Source organism: Eubalaena glacialis, chromosome 18 (genome assembly GCF_028564815.1).
Source record: "Eubalaena glacialis isolate mEubGla1 chromosome 18, mEubGla1.1.hap2.+ XY, whole genome shotgun sequence".
NCBI classification, from domain to species: Eukaryota; Metazoa; Chordata; class Mammalia; order Artiodactyla; family Balaenidae; genus Eubalaena; species Eubalaena glacialis.
Window position 1 is genome coordinate 13,437,490 of NC_083733.1, and position 21,517 is coordinate 13,459,006.

General features: G+C 41.6%; 1 protein-coding gene across 2 annotated transcripts; it reads left to right on the forward strand.

The window, feature by feature from the left end:
- The first annotated feature begins 1,115 nt into the window (after nucleotides 1-1,115).
- On the forward strand, nucleotides 1,116-21,515 carry DDX19B (DEAD-box helicase 19B). Of its 2 annotated transcripts, XM_061174343.1 has the most exons (12): nucleotides 1,116-1,299; nucleotides 8,679-8,727; nucleotides 9,619-9,672; nucleotides 10,697-10,832; nucleotides 11,114-11,206; nucleotides 13,380-13,482; nucleotides 14,051-14,165; nucleotides 16,407-16,584; nucleotides 16,954-17,191; nucleotides 17,713-17,875; nucleotides 18,339-18,530; nucleotides 18,963-21,515. In XM_061174343.1, exons 1-12 carry the CDS (start codon nucleotides 1,243-1,245, stop codon nucleotides 19,022-19,024), a joined length of 1,440 nt encoding a protein of 479 aa, XP_061030326.1. In that variant the 5' UTR covers nucleotides 1,116-1,242; the 3' UTR covers nucleotides 19,025-21,515. The 2 variants fall into 2 exon arrangements, with proteins under 2 accessions (XP_061030326.1, XP_061030327.1); XM_061174344.1 differs by lacking the exons at nucleotides 8,679-8,727; nucleotides 9,619-9,672 and having other exon boundaries at nucleotides 1,193-1,299.
- The last annotated feature ends 2 nt before the right edge of the window (nucleotides 21,516-21,517 follow it).

Genomic DNA, 21,517 nt, shown 5'->3' on the forward strand with positions numbered 1-21,517 from the left:
AGTGCGGGAGAAAAAGAATCATGGCAAGAAGAGGATTGCAGGAACTGCTTTACCCTTTCCCAAACATTTTTACTTATAGTCTACAAGTAAAATTCCCCATAGACCCCACTGTTACTTGAAATTAATTTGTTGTTGTGGATTACTGGCAAAGTGAAAGAAGTGGGGATTCATTTCTCACTCAGGTTGCAGGGAAGTGCCCAGCTTCTTTCTAGTGAAGTAACAAGGAGAGAGAAGCTTGTTTGATCCCAGTTAAGGGAAAGTGTCACACTTAATCCTTATTTTACCTCTTCTAAAAGCCATACACACACACACACACACACACACACACACACACATATATATATATATTTTTAAAAATTCTCCCAGTCACAGAACCCTTATATGAGAGAGCTGGGATTCTAGCCAGGCAAGGCTAACTCTAAAAGTCACACCGGAGTGGGGCGATCCCTCGAGTGAACTCATTTGCTCATAAGCTGCTCTGCACGGCTCTTTTCATGGACCTCCTATCAACTTCATCCCTGGTTCTTGTCATCATTCCAGAAACTGTGTTTGGTTCCACAAACCTGCTTGCTTTTTGTCTCTCATTTTCTACCTGGAACACATTTCCCTAGCACCCTCTCTGAGTATTTTTCAAGCTTAAATTCCTGTAAGTGGTGTTGCCACATAGTCTGTGGGACAAATTTTTAACCAAACGGTGTGAGAGGGCTGATTCCCAACACCCTAGCCAACACCTGGACATTTAAAATTACCAACCTGAAAAGCGAAGGAAAAAATCTGTTTCAAATTCATCTTGCTCACTATCCGTAATGGTTTTGTGTATTGATATATTCAATCTATATGAGCATCTTCTATGCCACCGTGCTGGGAGAGAATGTGGCATCTCTCCCAGCACGGTGGCAATAGAGAGCAAAATGTGGTTTTGCCCTTTGGTTGGAGAGCCGGTTGACAGGAGCTTAGGCACTTTAAGATACTACCTTAGTCTGCGGTTCTGGACGTTGGATAAAAAACCGAGAGCAATGAAGGAGTGGCGGCCTGAAGGCGACAAAAGCTCCACTCCAAGGCAGGTGAGGGGCGGCCGGTCCGGCGCGGACTCTGACGTCACTGCGGCGCGCCGCTTCCGGTCCTCAGCGCCTGAGCGAAAGAATTCCCCCCTCTTTGGAGCGGGAGTCTACCCTGATCGCTGATCGCGCCGCGCTAGCCGGCTAGTTTGCCGGCACCTGCGTCCCAGCCGTGCCCGCGACCATGGCCACCGACTCGTGGGCGCTGGCGGTGGACGAGCAGGAAGCGGCAGCCGAGTCGGTGAGTTGGCTTCAGCCGTAAAAGGGTCAGGGGGCCGTTTTGGCCGTGATCAGATGCCTGGGAAAAGACACTCCCTAGGTTGGTCTGGGCCGGGATGGATGGAGCCTGGACCCTGAGAGGGCTTTCTTTACCCACCCGCCAGCCCCCGACAGGTTACGTAAGCGCAGGTGCGCAGGTTAGGTAAGCGCAGGCGCCCGCCTGTCTTCCTGGAGTCAGGACCTTGAATTGTAATAATCACCTATGTAGGTGTCATTTTCCACCTCCCGATTCTGAGCTGCCTGGGCTCAGGAACCATGGCTTATTCATTCATATTTCTGTGCTTCCTCAGCTTGCTCAGTGATGATGAATGATTGACTCTGTAGGCTTGGCAGTCAGTAAATCCTCTCCTGATCCGCTTAATTTTGTTCTGGGCCTGACACAAAGTAAGCAAGATATGGGTTAAACGTTACTATGTAGAATTCATTTTTCCCGCCTAAACACTCGAGTTCTGATAGTGCTTTGAACCCGCTTTGTTGGTACTTATTTCTGTTAATTTCTCGAGAACAAGGACTTAGTCTTATTTTTTATAACTGATAAAAATGTTTCATATGCACATAGATACAGAGTCAAATAGTTTTAGAAAGTGGTTCCCGCCAGTTTCTTCCTCCCCAAAGAAAACTGTTATTTCTCTTGACATTGATTTACGATACTGACCTCCTTGTTCCCTGAATAACATGCTTGCTTTGCTACTTCTTGAATTTTCCGTTTTAGGTGTTTATTGATTTTGACACTTTCCTCCATCCTCCTTTCCCCACCACAAAAGCACACCTTCCCATTCCCCATCTTTCCATTATATTGTGATTTTAGTTAGATCAGTATTCTGTGCTTATATTATTAGTAACTCAGGAATACCTTTATTTCCTATACAACTTTTCCCTTGGAATTTATAACTGCCTTTTTTTTTTTCTTTGTGTTTATCACCAATTCAACCCCAGGCTCTTTGCTAATTGTCTAAGTTTATCTCAGGATGTTCCCACACATCAGGTGTTCTGTCAATTCCATTTCTCCCAGGTCTTTTAGCCTGTTTCAAACTGTACTAGTTGCCCCAATTCATTTTGGGGGCTGGAGGGGAACAGGGCAAATTTCCCTTTGCCCTCATTCTGGGGACTTCCTCCTCTTCTCTTGTATTGGATCCCTTCCTTTCTGTATCCCCTCTCTTCATCTTTCTCGATTTGGTGGAGCCATTTATCAGCTTTCTGAAGGTGTATGGGAAATAAAATTTTTAAGATACTGCCTTTCCGATATTAGCTTATTTTGCCCTATCATTTGAACAATAGTATTGCTGGGTGTAGAATTGTTAGTTGGAAATTATTTTCCTGCCAAATTTTAAAGACATTGTTCTATTGCCTTCTAGATTTCTGTATTTGTTGTTGAGATGTCTGAGACCATTCTGATTCCCGATGTGACCTCTTTTTCCCTTTCTAAGCTTGAAGAATCTTCTATTTGTCTCCAGTATTCAGAAAATTCATGATGATGTGTCTTGATATGGGTCTATTTTCATTCATTTTACTAGGCACTGGGTGGGAACTTCAATCTGGAAAACTCTTGTCCTTGTGTTATGGGAAATTTTCTTGAAAAATTTCATTGTTGATTTCTTCCCCTTGGTTTTTCTTCATTTCCTCTTTCCAGACTCTTATCACTTGAATGTTGGATCTCTTGGACTGCCTTTTAATTTTTTTAAGTCAAGTTTATTGTGATATAGTTTATATAAAGTAAAATTCGCCCTTGTTAGTGCTACAGTTCTGTGAATTTTGACAGAGACATACAGTTGTGTAGCTACCATCACAGTCAATATATAGAACGTTTCTACGACTCCAAAAAGTTCCCTCAAACTTTTTGCATTCACTTCCTTCTCCCCACCCATCTGTGGCAGCTGCTGATTTGTTTTGTGTCATTTTAGTTCCACCTTTTCCAAAATGTGGTATAAATGGAATTATATAATATGTAGCCTTTTGAAAAATCTGGCTTTCACTTAACATAATGCGTTTGGGATTCAACCATGTTGTTGCATGGATCAGTAGTTTGTTCTTTTTTATTGCTGGGTAGTATTCCATGCATGGGTGTACCACAGTTTGCTTAGTCTTCTGTTGATGAACATTTGTGTATTTTCTAGTTTTTGGCATTTATCAATAAAGCTATTATATACATTAGGATACAGATTTTTGTATGGACTTATGTTTGCATTTTTCTTGGGTAAATACCTAATATGAGATTTGCTGGGTTATATGTTAAGTGTATGTTTAACTTTATAAGTTACAAACCAAACTGTTTTCCAAAGTGGCTGTACCATTTTGTAATACCACCAGCAATGTATAAGAGCTCTAGTTGCTCCACATCCTCACCAGCACAGCATGGCCAGTTTTTTCCCGCCATTCTAAAAGGTGTATAGTGGTATGTCACTGCGGTTTTAATTTACATTTCCCTGATGACTAATGATGTTGAGAGTCTTTTCATGTGCTTATTTGCCACCTGTATAACTTATTTGAAGTGGCTTTTCAAATCTTTTGCCCACTTAAAAAATTTGATTGTTTTCTTATTATTGAGTTGGGAGAATTCTTTATGTATTCTGGATACAAGTCCTTTATCAAATATGTCGTTTGCATAAATATTCTCCCTGACTGGAACTTGCCTTTTAATTTTCTTAACAGTACTTTTTTTAAGAGGAGACATTTTCAATTTTGGCTAATTCTAATTTGTCAATTTTTTCATGATTAGTTCTTTTTGTGTTCTAAGAAATATACCTTACCCAAGGCCTCAAAGCTTTTCACCTGTATTTTCATCTAGAAGATTTATGGCTTTAAATGTCACATTTATGTCTGTGATCCATTTTGAGTTAATTTTTTTATGTAATAGGAAGATTAGATCAACATCACCACAGTCAATTTTATTTATTTATTTATTTTTATTTATGGCTGTGTTGGGTCTTCGTTTCTGTGCGAGGGCTTTCTCTAGTTGCGGCAAGTGGGGGCCACTCTTCATCGCGGTGCGCGGGCCTCTCCCTATCGCGGCCTCTCTTGTTGCGGAGCACAGGCTCCGGACGTGCAGGCTCAGTAATTGTGGCTCACTGGGCCTAGCTGCTCCGCGGCATGTGGGATCCTCCCAGAGCAGGGCTCGAACCCGTGTCCCCTGCACTGGCAGGCAGATTCTCAACCACTGCGCCACCAGGGAAGCCCACCACAGTCAATTTTAAAGCATTTTCATCACCTCAGAAAGAAACCTGTACCCGTCAGCAGTCACCCCTATTTCTCCTCAACCTCCCAGCCCAGCCCCTTGTAACCACTAATCTATTTTCTGTCCCCTTAGATATGCCTATTCAGGACATTCCCTATAAATGGAATCATATAATATATGCTCTTTTGTGGCTGGCTTCTTTCACTTAGCATGTTTTCATGGTTCATCCATGTGGTGACACGTATCAGTACTTCATTCACTTTTATTGCCAAATGATATATCCATTGTATAGATACCACATTTAATTTATCTATTCATTGATGTCTGTTGATGGGCATTTGAATTGTTTCTACTTTTTGACTATTATGAATAATGTTGCTGTGATTATTCATATGTACTTGATCATGTACAAGTTTTTTTTTTTAATTAATTAATTAATTTATTTATTTTTGGCTGCGTTGGGTCTTCGTTGCTGCACGTGGGCTTCCTCTAGTTGTGGCCAGTGCGGGCTACTCTTCATTGCAGTGCGCAGGCTTCTCTTGTTGCGGAGCACGGACTCCAGGCATGTGGGCTTCAGTAGCTGTGGCGCATGGGCTCAGTAGTTGTGGCTCAGGGGCTTTAGAGCGCAGGCTCAGTAGTTGTGGCGTGTGGGCTTAGTTGCTCCGCGGCATGTGGGATCTTCCAGGACCAGGGCTCGAACCCGTGTCCCCTGCATTGGCAGGTGGATTTTTTTTTTTTTTTAATTTTATTTATTTATATATGTTTTTATTTTTGGCTGCATTGGGTCTTCGTTGCTGCGTGCGGGCTTTCTCTAGTTGCGGCGAGCGGGGCCTACTCTTCGTTGGGGTGCGCGCGCTTCTTATTGCGGTGGCTTCTCTTGCTGTGGAGCACGGGCTCTAGGCGCACGGGCTTCAGTAGTTGTGGCTCGCGGGCTCAGTAGTTGTGGCTCACGGGCTCTAGAGCGCAGGCTTAGTAGCTGAGACGCACGGGCTTAGTTGCTCCGCGGCATGTGGGATCTTCCCAGACCAGGGGTTGAACCCGTGTCCCCTGCATTGGCAGGCGGATTCGGCAGGTGGATTCTTAACCACTGTGCCACTAGGGAAGTTGTACAAGTTTTTGTGTGGACATTTTCAGTTCTCTTGGGTATCTATCTAAAAGTGGTATCGCTGGATTATATAGTAACTCTGTGTTTAACTTTTGAGGAACTGCCATACTGTTTTCCAAAGTGACTGCATCATTGTATCATCTTTAAGTTTATTATTATTTTTTTGAGATTAGTATCATCTATGAGAGGCACTATTGTGTAGAAGTTAAGACCTAAGACTTTGTAGCCAGACAGACTTGGATTTGTATTCTGGGCCCATCACTTATAACCTTGGGCAAATTGCTTAACTTCTCTGTTCCTCAATTTCCATATCTGTTAAATGGGGATAATCATAGTACCTACCTCACTGATTTATGGACATGCCTGAAATAAGTGCTATATAAGTGATTGTTATTATTATAGTTATTGTTATCTATAATTCATTTTCTTTGCAGGAATCTTTTGAATTACTTATCCATATTGTACAGATTAGTTGAACCTGGATAAGTTTTGTGAATTTACTTAATCATGCACAGGTAAATTATAATAGATCCCAATATTCTAAAACTGAACAAATGAGTAAAGACAGCTCTTTCCTTCTGCCTTGTGGAACTCCCACTGAGGATCTCCACAGGAATTGTGTGATGTAGGTGACTCTGACATGTGCAGTGCAAGGTTACTGTGTTTTAAATATTCATCAAGCTCCATTTCTTATTCATTTTAGAAAAAATATTAGATCCTGTTTATGTTTATTTCCTCATTCCCCTGTGGTTCCTCTTTGTTCCCCTTGTTCCTTAGGAAATTTCAATTTAGAGAAGGGCAAAGGGAGTAGGAAACTCTGATGAGTAAGACTCTGAAGTCTCCTACTTCACCATTGTGCCTAAGGCATTCCTTATTCAGTATAACTGAATAACCATTAAATCTTCCTTCTTCTGTCTCAAGAATCCTTTCTCAAGTAGCTTTTGAATAAAATGCAGTGTGTAACTGTATATATTCCAATTATTTTAACACACCTTAAAAGCTAAAATATTAACTAAAGGCATTGAAAAAATGTAGATATTATAAGGTGGGTGTTTTGGCTTTTTTGCCTTTTGGTTAATTTTTTGGATTGCAAAATAGTTTTGAATGAAGTTGCAAGAGAAATTGGTTTCTCCTTTTTGGTCCAAGTAAGCGGAGCAAAGGAAGATATCGGAACTAACTGGACTTTCAACGTAAGTTTCAGCGTTCAGTTCACTGACACTGCAGTAGGTGATGTGAACTTCACTGTCCTGGTGCTTTTGCTGTTTAGGCTTTGAGATCCTTACAGCCAAGTGAGGGCTGAGTAAGTTTTCAGAATCTGCTGGAACCTCTCCAGAATTCTGATACATTGTAATCAAAACAACATTTCTTGGTTTCATTTACATTGTTGCTATCAACTTTTTCTGTACATTGCATTTTATTTATTTTAACTGTTTATTTACTCAGAGCTTCAATTTTAACAATATACCAACAAAAGAATAGGTTGTCCTTTTATCACGGATTATTACAGTAAAGGATATTTCTAACTCACTTATACCTCAACCCTGTCATTTATTTTAGGTAGCAGTTATCACCCTAGGAGTGAGTACTATTAACCCTGCTCTTGTAAATATTGCCAGTAAGTCAGTCTGTCTGCCTCTGTTTTTAACAGCCTTGAATATTAGGCTTAAACCATGTTCATTGGTAGGTTGTGGAAGAGGAGTGCTTTAGTGAAGACTAGAATATATTGAACGCCTATTATATATCATACACGGTGCAGGTTGCCTCATTCATTATCTGTTAGTGTGCTCTCTGTCCTTCAGAATTAATGAAGGATTTTTACTGCTTCATAGTGATTTCCTTTTTTTTTTTTTCCAATTCCCTGTCTTGCCAATCTCTCCAGTGTGTTCCCCCGCCCCCCCGCTTCATCCTCCACCCACCCCAACAGCGAAGTAGACAGACACCAGAAACTCCCTTTTCAGTTTCCATCAATAGAAGTGAGGTTCCTCCATTCCCAGCTAACCACCCATTAAAACAGTTTTTTCATTCCTCCCTCCACTTTCCCCCTTCTTGGACTTAGAGGAAAAGTAGAAATGAACCTCAAGACATAGAAAACCTGTGCAAGTGGTGCTTTAAGCAATAGCCGTTTGATTGTGGCGATTTTCATTCTTTTTCCCTTCTCTACATGATGTCTTAAGCCCCACTTAATATTTTATGATTAGAGCACCTGCTTTGGCTAGATCCAAAGGTCAACTAAAAATAAAAATATCCCGTCTTTAAGTTCTGTTCTTTTCTTTCTTTCTTTTTTTTTCTTCTTTTTTTTTTTTGGCTTTATTGAGGTATAATTGACAAATTTTCATACTAATAGGGGAGATAAGTCCTTCCAGGATATCCCTAACTTACAGTGTTTGATCAAAGTCCTAATAAATCTTTCTTTGAAATGTCTTTCCTTTATCCCTTCCTTTCTATTCCCACTTCATCCTGCTGGGTATTTTGATTACATAGTGTGCCATGATGCTCTAGGCTGTTCCCAATTTAAAATACCAGACATCTAGCACAAGGCAACCCGAATGTGAGGATGCATAATGGCGTGCTGTGGCCCTGTCGCTCCAACATAGCCTGCAGCGTGACTGATTCCCACCCACAGATGCTTTTCATTGCAGTCTTCCTGCCTCAGTGTTCTCTGAAGAATGACTGCATTCTCCAGTATCTCTCTAAATTTCCTCTTGTTTGAAAAATGAGAGTGACAACTCAAATGGCATTCTGTTGAGAGATTGAGAGAATCTGTGTAATCCGGGCATTAAGCAAACTCACAAATTATAATTCTTTCTAAGGATTGTAATTAGGAAGTGTGGATTTTGAGCTGTTGTGTAACCAATTTTTTTCAACTGGTTTTGTGGGATATTTTGTTTATTCTCACTCTAACATTTAGTAAACAAAAGGAGCCCAGCAGAACAACCTAATGAATATGTCCTAACGAATAGGTCATGAGAGTGGTTCATTTCTTCCCAGCTTCACTGGGGGAGGCACTATTGATGCAAAATCTTGTGATTTTCCTGACACTTTCCCCGCCATGTTCTCCATTTAGTTGAGCAACTTGCATCTTAAGGAAGAGAAAATCAAACCAGATGCCAATGGTGAGTAACTAAATGCTAGTTTGAAAACAAAAATAATTTCCTTTAGTATTAATGTTTTAACATAACAACTGTCTGGAAAAAAAATTATATGTGTACCAGACAGGGGGCTGGCAGATATTGGCAGTCATTTGATTTGGGAATCAACAAACGGGATGATTTGGTATTCTGCTTCAAATAAGCATGAGGATGCCTAATTGGCTTATAAATTATAAAGTGTATTACTAACCATGAAAATATACTGCCAATGATTATTTGTTTTTTAAAATATTCCTCAATTTGAGATGAGATAGACAACGTATGAACAACCTGAGGGTTAACCTATTGTAATTATTCTGAAATCGTATCTACCAAAAACCTAATATGTCCATTGAATTTTTGTTGATGTATTTAATATTATAGGGGAGAAATTGTAACACTTACCTCACTCTGAATTATTTTTCTGTATGTTTTTACAGAACTACAACATTGAATATATGTTTCTATTAATCAACAATTTATATACAAAGAGTCTTAATGGCACTATGGTGTTTGTATATTGATGAAATATGATCTGCATAGATATAGATATTCCTCTGTTGAGTATCAAGGTGGTTTTGGTCATTGCTGTAACCATCTTTCTGTAACATGAGAGAAATATTGATGCTGTGAGGGATTAATATTAGTTTTTGAGGTAAAGTGAGAGGACTTGGAAAGAACTGAAATATAAGCAACAGTTTTCATACCTTTGTTTATATAGGAACAATAAAATGTTTTTATCTGTGGCTTGGTTTCCTCATTTATTTTTTTGCTCCCCAGGCCTTTACATTTCTAGTGTCTCATAGAATTTGAATTGTCTCAGCTGTTGGGTATGGGATGTGATTTTGAATGACGGTCGCTTTGTGTCTGATAAAGGTGCTGTGGTCAAGACCAATGCTAATGCAGAGAAGGCAGATGAAGAAGAGAAAGGTAACCTAGCCTAGAGTTATGTATACATGAAGTTCTACAGTCTAAGAGAATGGAATGTTATGAGGTTTCATTTTTACACCCTACTGGGCTGGACTTTAATGGGAGTCACAGTGCTAATAAAAGTTCAACATAGTCATTGGTAAAGGGATTCTAATTCTTTACATTTTAGAGAAATTTTACTTTGAACAACTGATAAACTTCAGCAGCAGCAGGAAATATTCCCTGAATGATTATCTTGTATTGGTCTTTATAAAAGAAATTTTAACTTGCGTCACCATTTTCTAATAAAATTATATTTGTTGGTATTTTGACACATTTAATGAACAGCTTATCCAACATTAAGATACAGACTTTGTTAATTTGTTTTTTTTCCATTGTTGTGATGTGGTTTTTAAGCTCATGATTTTATTATTTATTTTTGGCTGCATTGGGTCTTCGTTGCTGTGCTCAGGCTTTCTCTAGTTGCAGGAGTGGGGGCTACTCTTCATCGTGGTGCGCGGGCTTCTCATTGCGGTGGCTTCTCTTGTCGCAGAGCATGGGCTTTAGACACGCAAGCTTCAGTACTTGTGGCACGTGGGCTCAGTAGCTCCGCGGCATGTGGGATCTTCCCTGACGAGGGATCGAACCTGTGTCCCCTGCATTGGCAGGTGGATTCTTAACCACTGCGCCACCAGGGAAGTCCCTTAAGCTCATGATTTTAAATTTATATTGAGTGTAAATTGGGGAGTAAATATTTGGGTTTGGAGAGGAGGAATCAGTAACCTCAAGAAAGGATAGTTGTTAGGAATAGAGTTCTGGAGAAGATTATGAGGCCCCAACAGATGATACGAGTTATCATAATTTTTCACTTTAATAAAACTATTTTAATTGCATTTATAAATCAAAACTAAGCTATACCTTGAATCAGGAGTCCCAATACAAATGCATGTTATTGCTTAAAATACCAATGGCAGCTGAATTCAGATGAGATCACGCTGGATTTCATGGACTTTTTAAAATCTTCACGCTCTTTTTTTCCTGACAGAGGACAGAGCTGCCCAGTCCTTACTCAACAAGCTGATCAGAAGCAACCTTGTCGATAACACCAACCAAGTGGAAGTTCTGCAGCGGGATCCAAACTCCCCACTCTACTCAGTGAAGTCCTTCGAGGAGCTTCGGCTGTGAGTATTTACTTTCTGTCTCTCCCCTTTGTGTTTAGATAGAAATCCTAGGCCTGTTAAAAGTATTTTTTCATCACTACAGAACATTTTTAGTTAACACAAGTTTAATAAAAGAATTTAGCTGCTTTGGGCTAGTAAGTAAAATTTCTAGGTAATTTGTAAAAGCTTTAGCTGCACTCATACATTGTGTCCAGTTCACAATTCTAGTACTGTTAGCTACATATTTGGCTTCTTTCCTCAACCAAAGAGACTGTGACTTTCATCTTTAACTGTTTTTCTAGGAAACCACAGCTTCTTCAGGGAGTCTACGCCATGGGCTTCAACCGTCCATCGAAGATACAAGAGAACGCATTGCCTTTAATGCTTGCTGAGCCGTACGTGTCCTGATGCAACTCTATCCCATTTTTAACCTCCCATGTTTTTTTTTAACTTTTATTATTTTAAAAAACTATACTAGTAATACATGCTCATTTTAGAAGAGTTATAAAACAGTGAAAAATAAGAAAAGAGAAATAATTTATAATCTCCCTCTCCCCTACACTATTAATATTTGGAGTAGAGACTTCTAGATGTTTTTCTATGTAAACTTGCATATGTATACTTTTTTCTTAAAGGAACCATATAAAATGTTTAAATGTTTTTTTGATACGATAATTACATAATAATATTTCTATGTTGGTAAATACATTTATATCATTTATATACACCATGATTTCATTATATGGATAAGTAAAATATATGTGTCAAATGTAGAAGACAAAAACCAAACAGGGTTCTAGGAGACCAGAATAGTACAATTGCTAAGGTCATTTTCTGGTGCAGTGCTTCTTACTCTTTCGTAGGCGTTTGAATCTCATAGGAATTTATTAAAATGCAGATTCTGATTTCAGGAAGTCTGAGGTGGGGCCTGAGGTTCACCATTTCTAACAAGCTTCCCGGTGTTGCTGGTGCTGCTGGTGTCAGACCACATTTTGAGGAACAAGGTTCTAGAGCATGAGGAACTTTTTATAAAAACTGATCCCTACATCACATATGATTATCTAAATTTGTACTGCATATAATCCTAAATCCCCCTTTCCCTATTTGTCTGAAAATAGATACTTTAGGTCTGTATTTTCTCCAAGTTTTTTTTTTTGTTCTGTGTCATAATAATGGTATTTTTCAAGATGGATAATGTCTTTTGAGCATACTTAAAAATGAATAAATTGAATGTTTATTAGATTGTTTCACATTTGCCACTTGTGTTTATGGATCTTGATGCTTTCATAGATGCTCAATGTTAGATTGTCAATGTTAGAAGAGATCTGAGAGAATTTTCTAGTACTTTTTCTTCATTAACATATTTATTGAGGGCTTGGTTTGTAACAGATACTATTCTAGGCACTTGGATACATTAGTGAACAAAGCAGACCAAAATTCTTGCTCACAAGGAGCTTACATTCTAGTTTGGAGTATAGATGATATATTTTTATTAAAAATAAATCAAATATATAGTCTGTTAAAAGGTGAAAGATTGTAAATATAATTAATGCCACTGAATTGTACACTTAAGAATGGCAAATTTTATGTTATCTATTTTACCACAATTTTAAAAAATCATTAATGTAATATACCAAAAAGCATTGACTTGTATACTTTAAATGGATGAATTGTATGGTATATGAATTATATCTCAATAAAGTTCTTTTTTAAAAAGGTGATAAATGCTAAGGAGAAAAATAGAGCATGATAGGGGGGATCGGGAATACCAAGGACCTGACTGCAGTTTTACTCTCAACGTTTTATTATGGAAAAGTTGAAAGGATTTTATAGTGAACACCTATATACCCACCTCCTAGATTCTTTCACTGACATTTTACTGTGACTATTTACTATGCTTTATCGTGTATCCGTCTACCAGTACATCTTGTTTTTTAAGGCATTTCAAAGTAGGTTGCAATTTTAAATCAAGTAGTTAGGGTAGAATCTCATTAAATAGGTGATATCTGAGCAACGACTTGAAGGAGAGGAGAGAGTTGGCATGTTATCATCTGGGGACAGTGGTACCAGGCACTGTATAGCCGGTGCAGAAGCCCTCAGACAAGAGCATGGCTGGCATGTTTCCAGAGCAGCGCCGGGGCATTGTGGTGGAGTGGAGTGAGGAAGGGGGAGGGCAGTGGTGAGGTGGTAGAACAGAGACCTATTGGGGAGCCACATTAGGTGTGACCTTGTAGGGCATTAGAAGAATTTTAACTTTTGCTGTGAATGAAATCAGGAGTGATTGGAAGGTTTTTGAGCAGAAAAGTGACATGAGCTGACTCACATTTTAAAAGAATCGCTCACTGCTATGTCAAGAATAGATAAAAGATAAGGAAGGAGTACTTCAAATTCCACCATAAAATCTTCTATTTGTGAAGCTAGCATATGTAACTTTACTACAGAATCCAAGGCCTCCTTCTGTAAATTAAGTTGGAATAGTCATTCTTTAATTAAGCTTTATGCTTCATTTTTATTCACTGAAAGAATGCATGAGATTTAAACTCCTAAACAGTGTGTTTTCTTGTGCAGCCCACAGAACTTAATAGCCCAGTCTCAGTCTGGTACTGGTAAAACAGCTGCCTTTGTGTTGGCCATGCTCAGCCAAGTAGAACCTGCAAACAGATACCCCCAGGTAAGGGCTTGGTGAATTTGGGTTTTCTAACTCATAGCTGGAAGGGAAATGCCATTTGATGGATTAAAAGCCGAGCTATGTATTACTTTTCACATAAACTAGAACCCCTTACGTTGAGCACAAACAACATGGTTGATCTTCCAGTAACAACAAAAATCCTGTTCCCCTTTCGATGATTTGCCAGTCCTGGGATACTGCTGATAGGCTTGGCTTCTTTAGTTGCAAGAAAAACCTCCTTAATCTACAACTGTCATCCATTAGGAACTTCTGAGAACCTTCTGAGTAAGAGAAAAGGAAGCTTATCTCCAATTGGAATTTCAGATCCCTGCTCACATGGGGCTTTTGGTACTCCAGTGGCCAATAGCTGTTCTCAAGTGTCTTTACCCAGCCAGAGTTCTGACCCCTGAGAATTACAGCTTATGACTCTGCAGCTTAGAGTCAAATGGTGTGCACTTTATATATTCTTTGCTTCAGCCTCAGCTGGAGGAATCATTAAGTTCTAATGGCAATTCCCTGTTGCATAATAGTGAGTGTCTTGAATTCTCTCTCTGCATTCTTTCCCTACCAGTGTCTGTGCCTCTCCCCAACTTACGAGCTCGCTCTTCAAACGGGAAAAGTGATTGAGCAGATGGGCAAATTTTACCCTGAACTGAAGCTAGCTTATGCTGTTCGTGGCAATAAATGTGAGTATGCGTATGTGATCCTTGTTAATTAAGCTAATTACTTTTTATTTTGAAAAATTTCAAAACGTACGCAGTTGAAATAATACAATGAACACATGTTCCTTCCACCTAGATTCGAAAAGTTAACATTTTGCCATATTTGCTTTATCTGTATATGTGTGCATTTTTTTTTTTTTTTTGGTGAATCATTTGAAAGTAAATTGTAGACACTGTGCTCTTTATTCCTAAGTACTTTAGTGTGCATTTCATAGTAAGAACATTCTGCAGCATATCCACAATACCCTCATCACAACCAAGAAAATTACACATTTTTAATAACTAACATCTAGTCCATTTCATTTCCCCCTAATTGTCCCAGAAGTGTTTCTTTATGTCTTTTTTGTTGAACCAAGACCGAGTCAGTGTATATGCATTGCATTTGGTTGTTATATCTCTTTCTTCCAGTCTAGAATAGTCGCCTCCCATCCCCTCCACTACGTTACATTTGACTTTTTGAGTAGACCAATTACTTATAAAACAGACTGATTTTTTTTTTAATGTCATTAGAAGAGCAAAAGTGTTCTAGAATGTTCATGGCAATTAACCCTGGGAGATATTTTTATTATTCTTTTTTCTTTATCCATTCTTTCTACGTTTGCTTGTTTTACAACAAACTAACAATATTTAAGTAATTATAAATTCGTTGGAATCTTGGTTGAGTCCTGTGGATCTTTAACATAAACCTTTGACTTGATGACTGGCAGAAGTCCACTCAGTGTACGTGTCCTAATGGCAACTTAAGTCAGTTCTTTTTTTTAAAAAATTTGTTTATTTATTTATTTGTTTTTGGCTGCATTGGGTCTTCGTTGCTGCGCACAGTCTTTCTCTAGTTGCGGCGAGCGGTGGCTACTCTTCGTTGCAGTGCACGGGCTTCTCATTGCAGTGGCTTCTATTGTTGCGGAGCACAGGCTGTAGGCACGGGGGCTTCCGTAGTTGTGGCTCGCGGGCTCTAGAATGCAGGCTCAGTAGTTGTGGCGCACGGGCTTAGTTGCTCCGCGGCATGTGGGATCTTCCCAGACCAGGGCTCAAACCCATGTCCCGTGCATTTGCAGGAGGACTCTTAACCACTGCGCCACCAGGGGAGTCCTCTTATGTCAGTTCTGAAGAGAAAAGTAAATACGACAATAAAACTTAGTGGAAAATCTAAGTCTAGATTAGATGTCTTAAGACATCTAAAATATTGCAATTTGTATTTGAGTTAGAATGGCAGAGGATTCTGAGTATTTGTTTGTGGAGGGCAGTAATTGGTTTGTTAACTGAAGTAAAAAGGAGCATTTGTTAGCTTTAAATTGACTCAACATTCATGTTAAGGCAAAATTGTCTCTGTTACTTTTTTATTTATTTGGTTGCACTGGGTCTTAGTTACGGCTCACAGGCTCCTTAGTTGCGGCACACGGGCTCCTTAGTTGTGGCATGTGAACTCTTAGTTGCGGCATGCATGTGGGATATAGTTCCCCGACCAGGGATTGAACCTGGGTCCCCTGTATTGGGCACGTGGAGTCTTAACCACTGCACCACCAGGGAAGTCCCTTGGCTGTGACTTCTATGGGAGCTTGTATGTATTTGGTTAAGGTTATACTGTAATTAAAGGACTAAAAATTGAATCAGTAAGTACCATCTAACCCAAAATGAGCCAAATTCTCAATTTCAGGCTGCACAGGGCCAAGAATGTGCCATGCTGTGCCAGGCCTAGTCTGGGGAAGCACTCTAAGAGAGGCAGTTTGTTTCTTGGAAAAGACAAAACCTTTCATAATGAATCTTATTTACTGACCTGGGAAAGGGACACGTAAAGGCAACTGACTTATTTGACATAGATGCTGGGAGAACTGAGAGGCAGAGTATACTGGAGTGAGAACTTTGAAAAAGTCTACTTGTGAGGAAATGCAAACACAGGCAAGGGAGAATGATGTTGACAGAGAAGAAATAAAGATAAGAAATCCTTGAAAGAGGATTGATGATTATAGAGAATGTAAAAGAATGCCATTTTCAGCTCATTGTTTATACTCTTACCAAATCTTTTCAACATTACTGTTTTTTGTGTGAATGTCTATTAAATACTGTAGTGCTATCCTAACCTTTCCTTAAAATATTAATGCAAACATCAAAACAATTGCTTTAAAATACATCATAGCTTTAGAATTGCTCAGAGAGTAGAGCTGGCTTTGCCATGGAAATACCCTGGAACACATCTTGTCTCCACAGTGGAAAGAGGTCAGAAGATCAGTGAGCACATTGTCATTGGCACCCCTGGGACCGTTCTGGACTGGTGCTCCAAGCTCAAGTTCATTGACCCCAAGAAGATCAAGGTGTTTGTTCTGGATGAGGCTGACGTGATGATAGCTACTCAGGGCCACCAAGATCAGAGCGTCCGCATCCAGAGGTAGGAACTCTTGAGCCAGGAGGAACTTCTTGGCCTCCTGATCTGCAGCATCATCTCCTTTTACTTCACTCTCTTCTTGCCCCTGCCAGGTTCTTTACTCTGCAGCTTTCAGAGGCATTTGTTTGGTGGGCCATTTCCATGTCAGCACTGACCATACCCCCAGCCTGGGTTGAGGAAGGAGACTTAGGGACTCTACCACCACCCGTCCCTGCCCCACGTCTGCTCCTCCCTCCTCCCTGCGGTGCTCCTCCCTGCTTTGCCACCTTCCTGGGGACGCAGGTCATCCAAGCCTGGGGAGGCTGTGCTTCTGTTCCTTCCAGTGAAACACTCGGTCAGGGTCATGTCGAACACCTGGGCCTTCCCTTGCAGGATGCTTCCCAGGAACTGCCAGATGCTGCTTTTCTCTGCCACCTTCGAAGACTCTGTCTGGAAATTTGCCCAGAAGGTGGTCCCAGACCCAAACATCATCAAACTGAAGCGCGAGGAGGAGACATTGGACACCATCAAGCAGTATTACGTCCTGTGCAATAGCAGAGATGAGAAGTTCCAGGCCTTGTGTAATATCTACGGGGCCATCACCATTGCTCAAGCCATGATCTTCTGCCACGTGAGTAGCAGCAGCAGCAGCAGGAGGCGTGCGGGGGCGGAGCCCCACGGGGGGGGTGTGGCCCTGCGCCCTCCCTCTCAGCCAGCTCCACCTAGTGCTGGGGGACCAGCTTCCCTCCCTGTGGCTGGAAAGGAAATGAATCACCTCCATCTGCCCCAGGACATATTCTCGCAGGTTGTAATGAGTTGTAAGGGGAAGACTGAAGATCTAAACCTTCTTTGGTCCCACTTCTTAGAGACAACTTGATAATTTTAAAGTTTTAATAATATAGAGTATTTAGGAATGAAGACCTTTGGCTCAAACCAGTCTTTATAGATAAAACACTATGATCATTGAAGGAATTTATCCAAAAAAAATCACATGGCTAAAAAATATTCAGAAACTTTAAGCCTAACCTGCTGACTGAACTCAGTAGAGCCTTCATATATATTAATGGCAACAAGCCACTTTTCTGCAGGTGTCTTCTTTTTTTTTTTTTTTACAGGTATCTTCACTTAAAACAATTCTTTTCAATTCTCCAGACGCGCAAAACAGCTAGTTGGCTGGCAGCAGAGCTCTCAAAAGAAGGCCACCAGGTGGCTCTGCTGAGTGGTGAAATGGTGGTGGAGCAGAGGGCTGCAGTGATTGAGCGCTTCCGAGAGGGCAAAGAGAAGGTTCTGGTCACCACCAACGTGTGTGCCCGCGGTGAGCAGAGATTGTGTCCTGGTCTGCAGGCTCGGGGTAGCGAGAGAGACCCTCGTCTGCGGGACACTCCGGTGGTTTGCGGGAGATCCTGTTTTCTAGGAGAGGCTGTTTGGATTCCCTCGGCAGAGGAGAACTTTCACAAAAGCCAGGAGTCCTGACTTGGTGGCTCAGAACGGCGCCTGCTCTTCTTGGGGCCCCCAGTGAGGCTTTAGCTGCTTCTCCAGATACTGGTATCCAGCAGAGGCTCTCTGGAGCCTGATGGCTGATTTCATAATTTGGTCAGCACCTGCCACAGTTCTGTTTTCTCCCTCTGGGTTCTGCTACCTGCCCCTTTGTCTGAATCCCAGAGCTGGCCCATCCCAGACTGTTCCTTCCACCTGAGGTTGGTGTGTGTAGGCCTGACTGTGGACGACAGTGATTTCTGTCTCCCATCCTTACTCCTGTCCAACTCTCCTTCATGCAGGTATCGATGTGGAACAGGTGTCTGTCGTCATCAACTTTGACCTTCCCGTGGACAAGGGTGGGAACCCGGACAACGAGACCTACCTGCACCGGATCGGGCGCACCGGCCGCTTTGGCAAGAGGGGCCTGGCCGTGAACATGGTGGACAGCAAGCACAGCATGAACATCCTGAACAGGATCCAGGAGCATTTCAGTGAGTCCCTGGGAGTGTCCCCTGCCGGGCCCTTACCTTACAGGGGCAAGTCCGGGGGCGAGGGGAGGGTGAAGGGTAGGTTTTCCTGTGGCCCCGAGAGAGGCCTGTGTCGCTGTCCCATTCCCCTCCTTCCCTACAATGTGGAAGTTCTCAAAGAGCACACCTGGAGAGGGCGGCGCTCAGGGACTTGAATGACAGTCCCCCCTGGCCAGGCTGAGGGGCCTGGGGCTCTGGCTGTTGCTGTCCGTGTCCCTTGCTCAGTCACTGGAAGCCTTTGGGGTTCAGTGAAGGATCTCTGTGGCCAGAGGCACAGCACGTTCCTAGGTGGCAGAGACCTGGGTTTCCTCCCTCCCTGCTGTGCTGTCCTTTCCCTGAGTGTGTGTCTCTGTAACCCCATGTTGGTCTCTTTGAATTCTGTTTTCTTTCCCCCAGATAAGAAAATAGAAAGACTGGACACAGATGACTTGGACGAGATTGAGAAAATAGCCAACTGAGAAGCTCCTGCAGTCACTGGTGCCGCCCTTGGTGCTCCCCCTGCACGGGACACTAGTGCTTTCACGGCACAGGCCTCAACAGTCAACACAAAGATGAAGGCACGAGTAGAGAGAAACTACCTACCTCATTTTAAATTACGTTTGGACTTGACAAAAATTGTACAAGTGATGGGGGAAGGTAGAAAAAAATTGTTTACACAACTTTTGAAGATTAGGCGTGAATACACAGAAATTTACCTTTTGGAAATTCCGTCTTTTTTTTTGGCCAGCGTTTTCCCACATCATTACGCTAATCTATATGTTGTGGCTGATCACTTGCTCAGGAGCCTTTGTGGCAGCCCCTGTGGCAGCCTGTTCTCTGCTTAGAATTGTTCAGGCCAGCCTCCAGCCCTTGTGAAAGTGACAGAGTAGAGGTGAAGAGGGAACACAGAGAGAGAGAGACCGAGTAGGTTAGGTGTATAAGCCAGTCATCATGTTCGGAGTGTGGCATGAAGCAGCAGAGGAGACCTGCGAGCTGCTGCTTTGGATTTGGGTTGGGACAGCTCATCTGAGTGTTGTCAGTCCCCGCTGTCCTGATGGCCAGAGCAGGAAGATTTGCTAAGCATGGACCAAAATGGCAACCTGGGATCTTTGGTGTATACAAGTCTGTGTTGCAGACCATGACTTGTTCTTCTCAGCGGGTGCAATCTGTGTAGAATGCACGTCTGGTAACTGTGCTTGTGCTTGAGCAAGTCCTGTGGAGAAGTCATCGTGGAGAATTAGTGGTGGTCCTGGCTTGCCACAAAACCTGATCTTGTGGGCACTTGCAGCATCTTTTTTACATCCCTAACATCACCTTGACCGTTTAGTAGCCCTAAGCAAATAAAAGGTGCTCTGAGGTTTGGATCCTCAGTGAAAATTGTGGTTTCAAGTTGCTAATGGCCAGTCTCAGGGCTCCAGAAGCGATCAGCAGTAGTCAGAAATCCTTGCTTTGCCTCCAGATCACAGAAGGCAAGTTTTTTTATCAGTACTGGGGAATGATTTCAGAATTTAGGCATCTTGATTATAAAGGGATTCTGAATATCTGCGTTCACAGTGCTTGGAATACAAACAGGTGCAACTAAGGGACAAGGTGGACTACAGCCATTCATCTGTCCCAGGCAAGAGTCACTGCCAAGGCCTTTGCTCCATCCTTACTTGGCATCTTTGTGCAGAGCAGTCAGAGCAAATAATAGTAATGGACACTTCCTCATACCTGGCCAAAGCTGTTGGTACCCACAGAGTGACAGAGCAAAGATGAGATGAAGCTGAGTTACAAGCGCATACGAAACCCCAGCTGAGAGTCCTCTTCAGCTCTGTGACTTCGATACGGAAGGGCCACTTTATCTAGGACCAGGCCTGAAAGAGGGATTTTCTGTGATGAGAACTATTCCAATCCCAGACCTTCCTTGTAGGCATTTCTGTGTTTTAGGGCCAGATTTGTCTCCTGGGAAGGGAAGGGGCCAATGTCAGCCTCCCAGGTGGTTTCCCTAATCTGACGTTACAGATGCTACAGAGAGAACGGCAGACTGTCAGTCCTGCCACATTCCCCTGTGGGCATTTGACTGTGTTGAGTCTTGTTTGTACTTCTGGCCAACTCTGACCCACCTTGGGAGTCTTATAAGAAGGGAAGAAATTTTATGCCCCCCAACCCCCGCAAAGTCCTGTGGACCAACCCTGAAATAACTTAAAACAAAGGCAATAATTAAAGGAGTGTGGACTCCTGAGGCTGCAGGCTGAGTACATCCCTCCTTCTTACAACATGTATAACCTACCTACTGAGTAGCCCTAAATCTGAGCAGGAAAATGGGAAGCGATGTGCTTCAGACTCTTCAATAGTAGGAATAAATGGGTATCTGGTAGAAATCTAGATTAATAGTTCCTTATCTGGGGCTAGACCCCTAAGAACTCACTGGATGGGTTTTATGGAGTTTATGAAGTTTATGCAGTGTTTTGAGTTTAAATGTATTTTCCTGGGGAGAAACTCCCAAAGGAGTATGTGTCTTTTTAAAAGGTAAGAAAGACTCACTGTATGGATGGCTCTGGAAAGGCCCCCAGTGTCACTGCAGTCCATGTTCATTCCTGCCAGAGCTTAGCCTCTAGGGCGTAATGGTCCATAGCTGCTTCTGTGACCTTGTGCCATTTTGAGACATCAGTGATGTAAAAACGTATGGAGCCCTTGAGCTTCAGTCCCCAGAGTTTCTTCTGCTGATTTTAGTAAGTTCCTATGTATGGAATGATAAACTGTGCCCTACAACAGAGAAACTCGCTTGAGAAAAGGAGATTTGGGCCCAGTGGAAAATTCTGGATATGTTCATTATCCATAAACAATGGATTTTATTGGTTTTTTGGAGTGTTCATTGGTTGTATGCATAAGAACTAATCAGTCATTAATGTATTCTTTTTTTTTTGAATTTAACGGTTTATTATGATTTATAAGTCTCATTTTAAAAACATCAGTCCATCAAACCATGT

Bases quoted from the DNA above. Each gene is read 5' to 3' on its own strand.
- DDX19B (XM_061174343.1), top strand. From the start codon at position 1,243: ATGGCCACCGACTCGTGGGCGCTGGCGGTGGACGAGCAGGAAGCGGCA. The intron at 16,585-16,953 runs GTAGGAACTCTT...CTTCCCTTGCAG, and splicing joins CAGAGCGTCCGCATCCAGAG to GATGCTTCCCAGGAACTGCC. The intron at 18,531-18,962 runs GTGAGTCCCTGG...TCTTTCCCCCAG, and splicing joins CAGGATCCAGGAGCATTTCA to ATAAGAAAATAGAAAGACTG.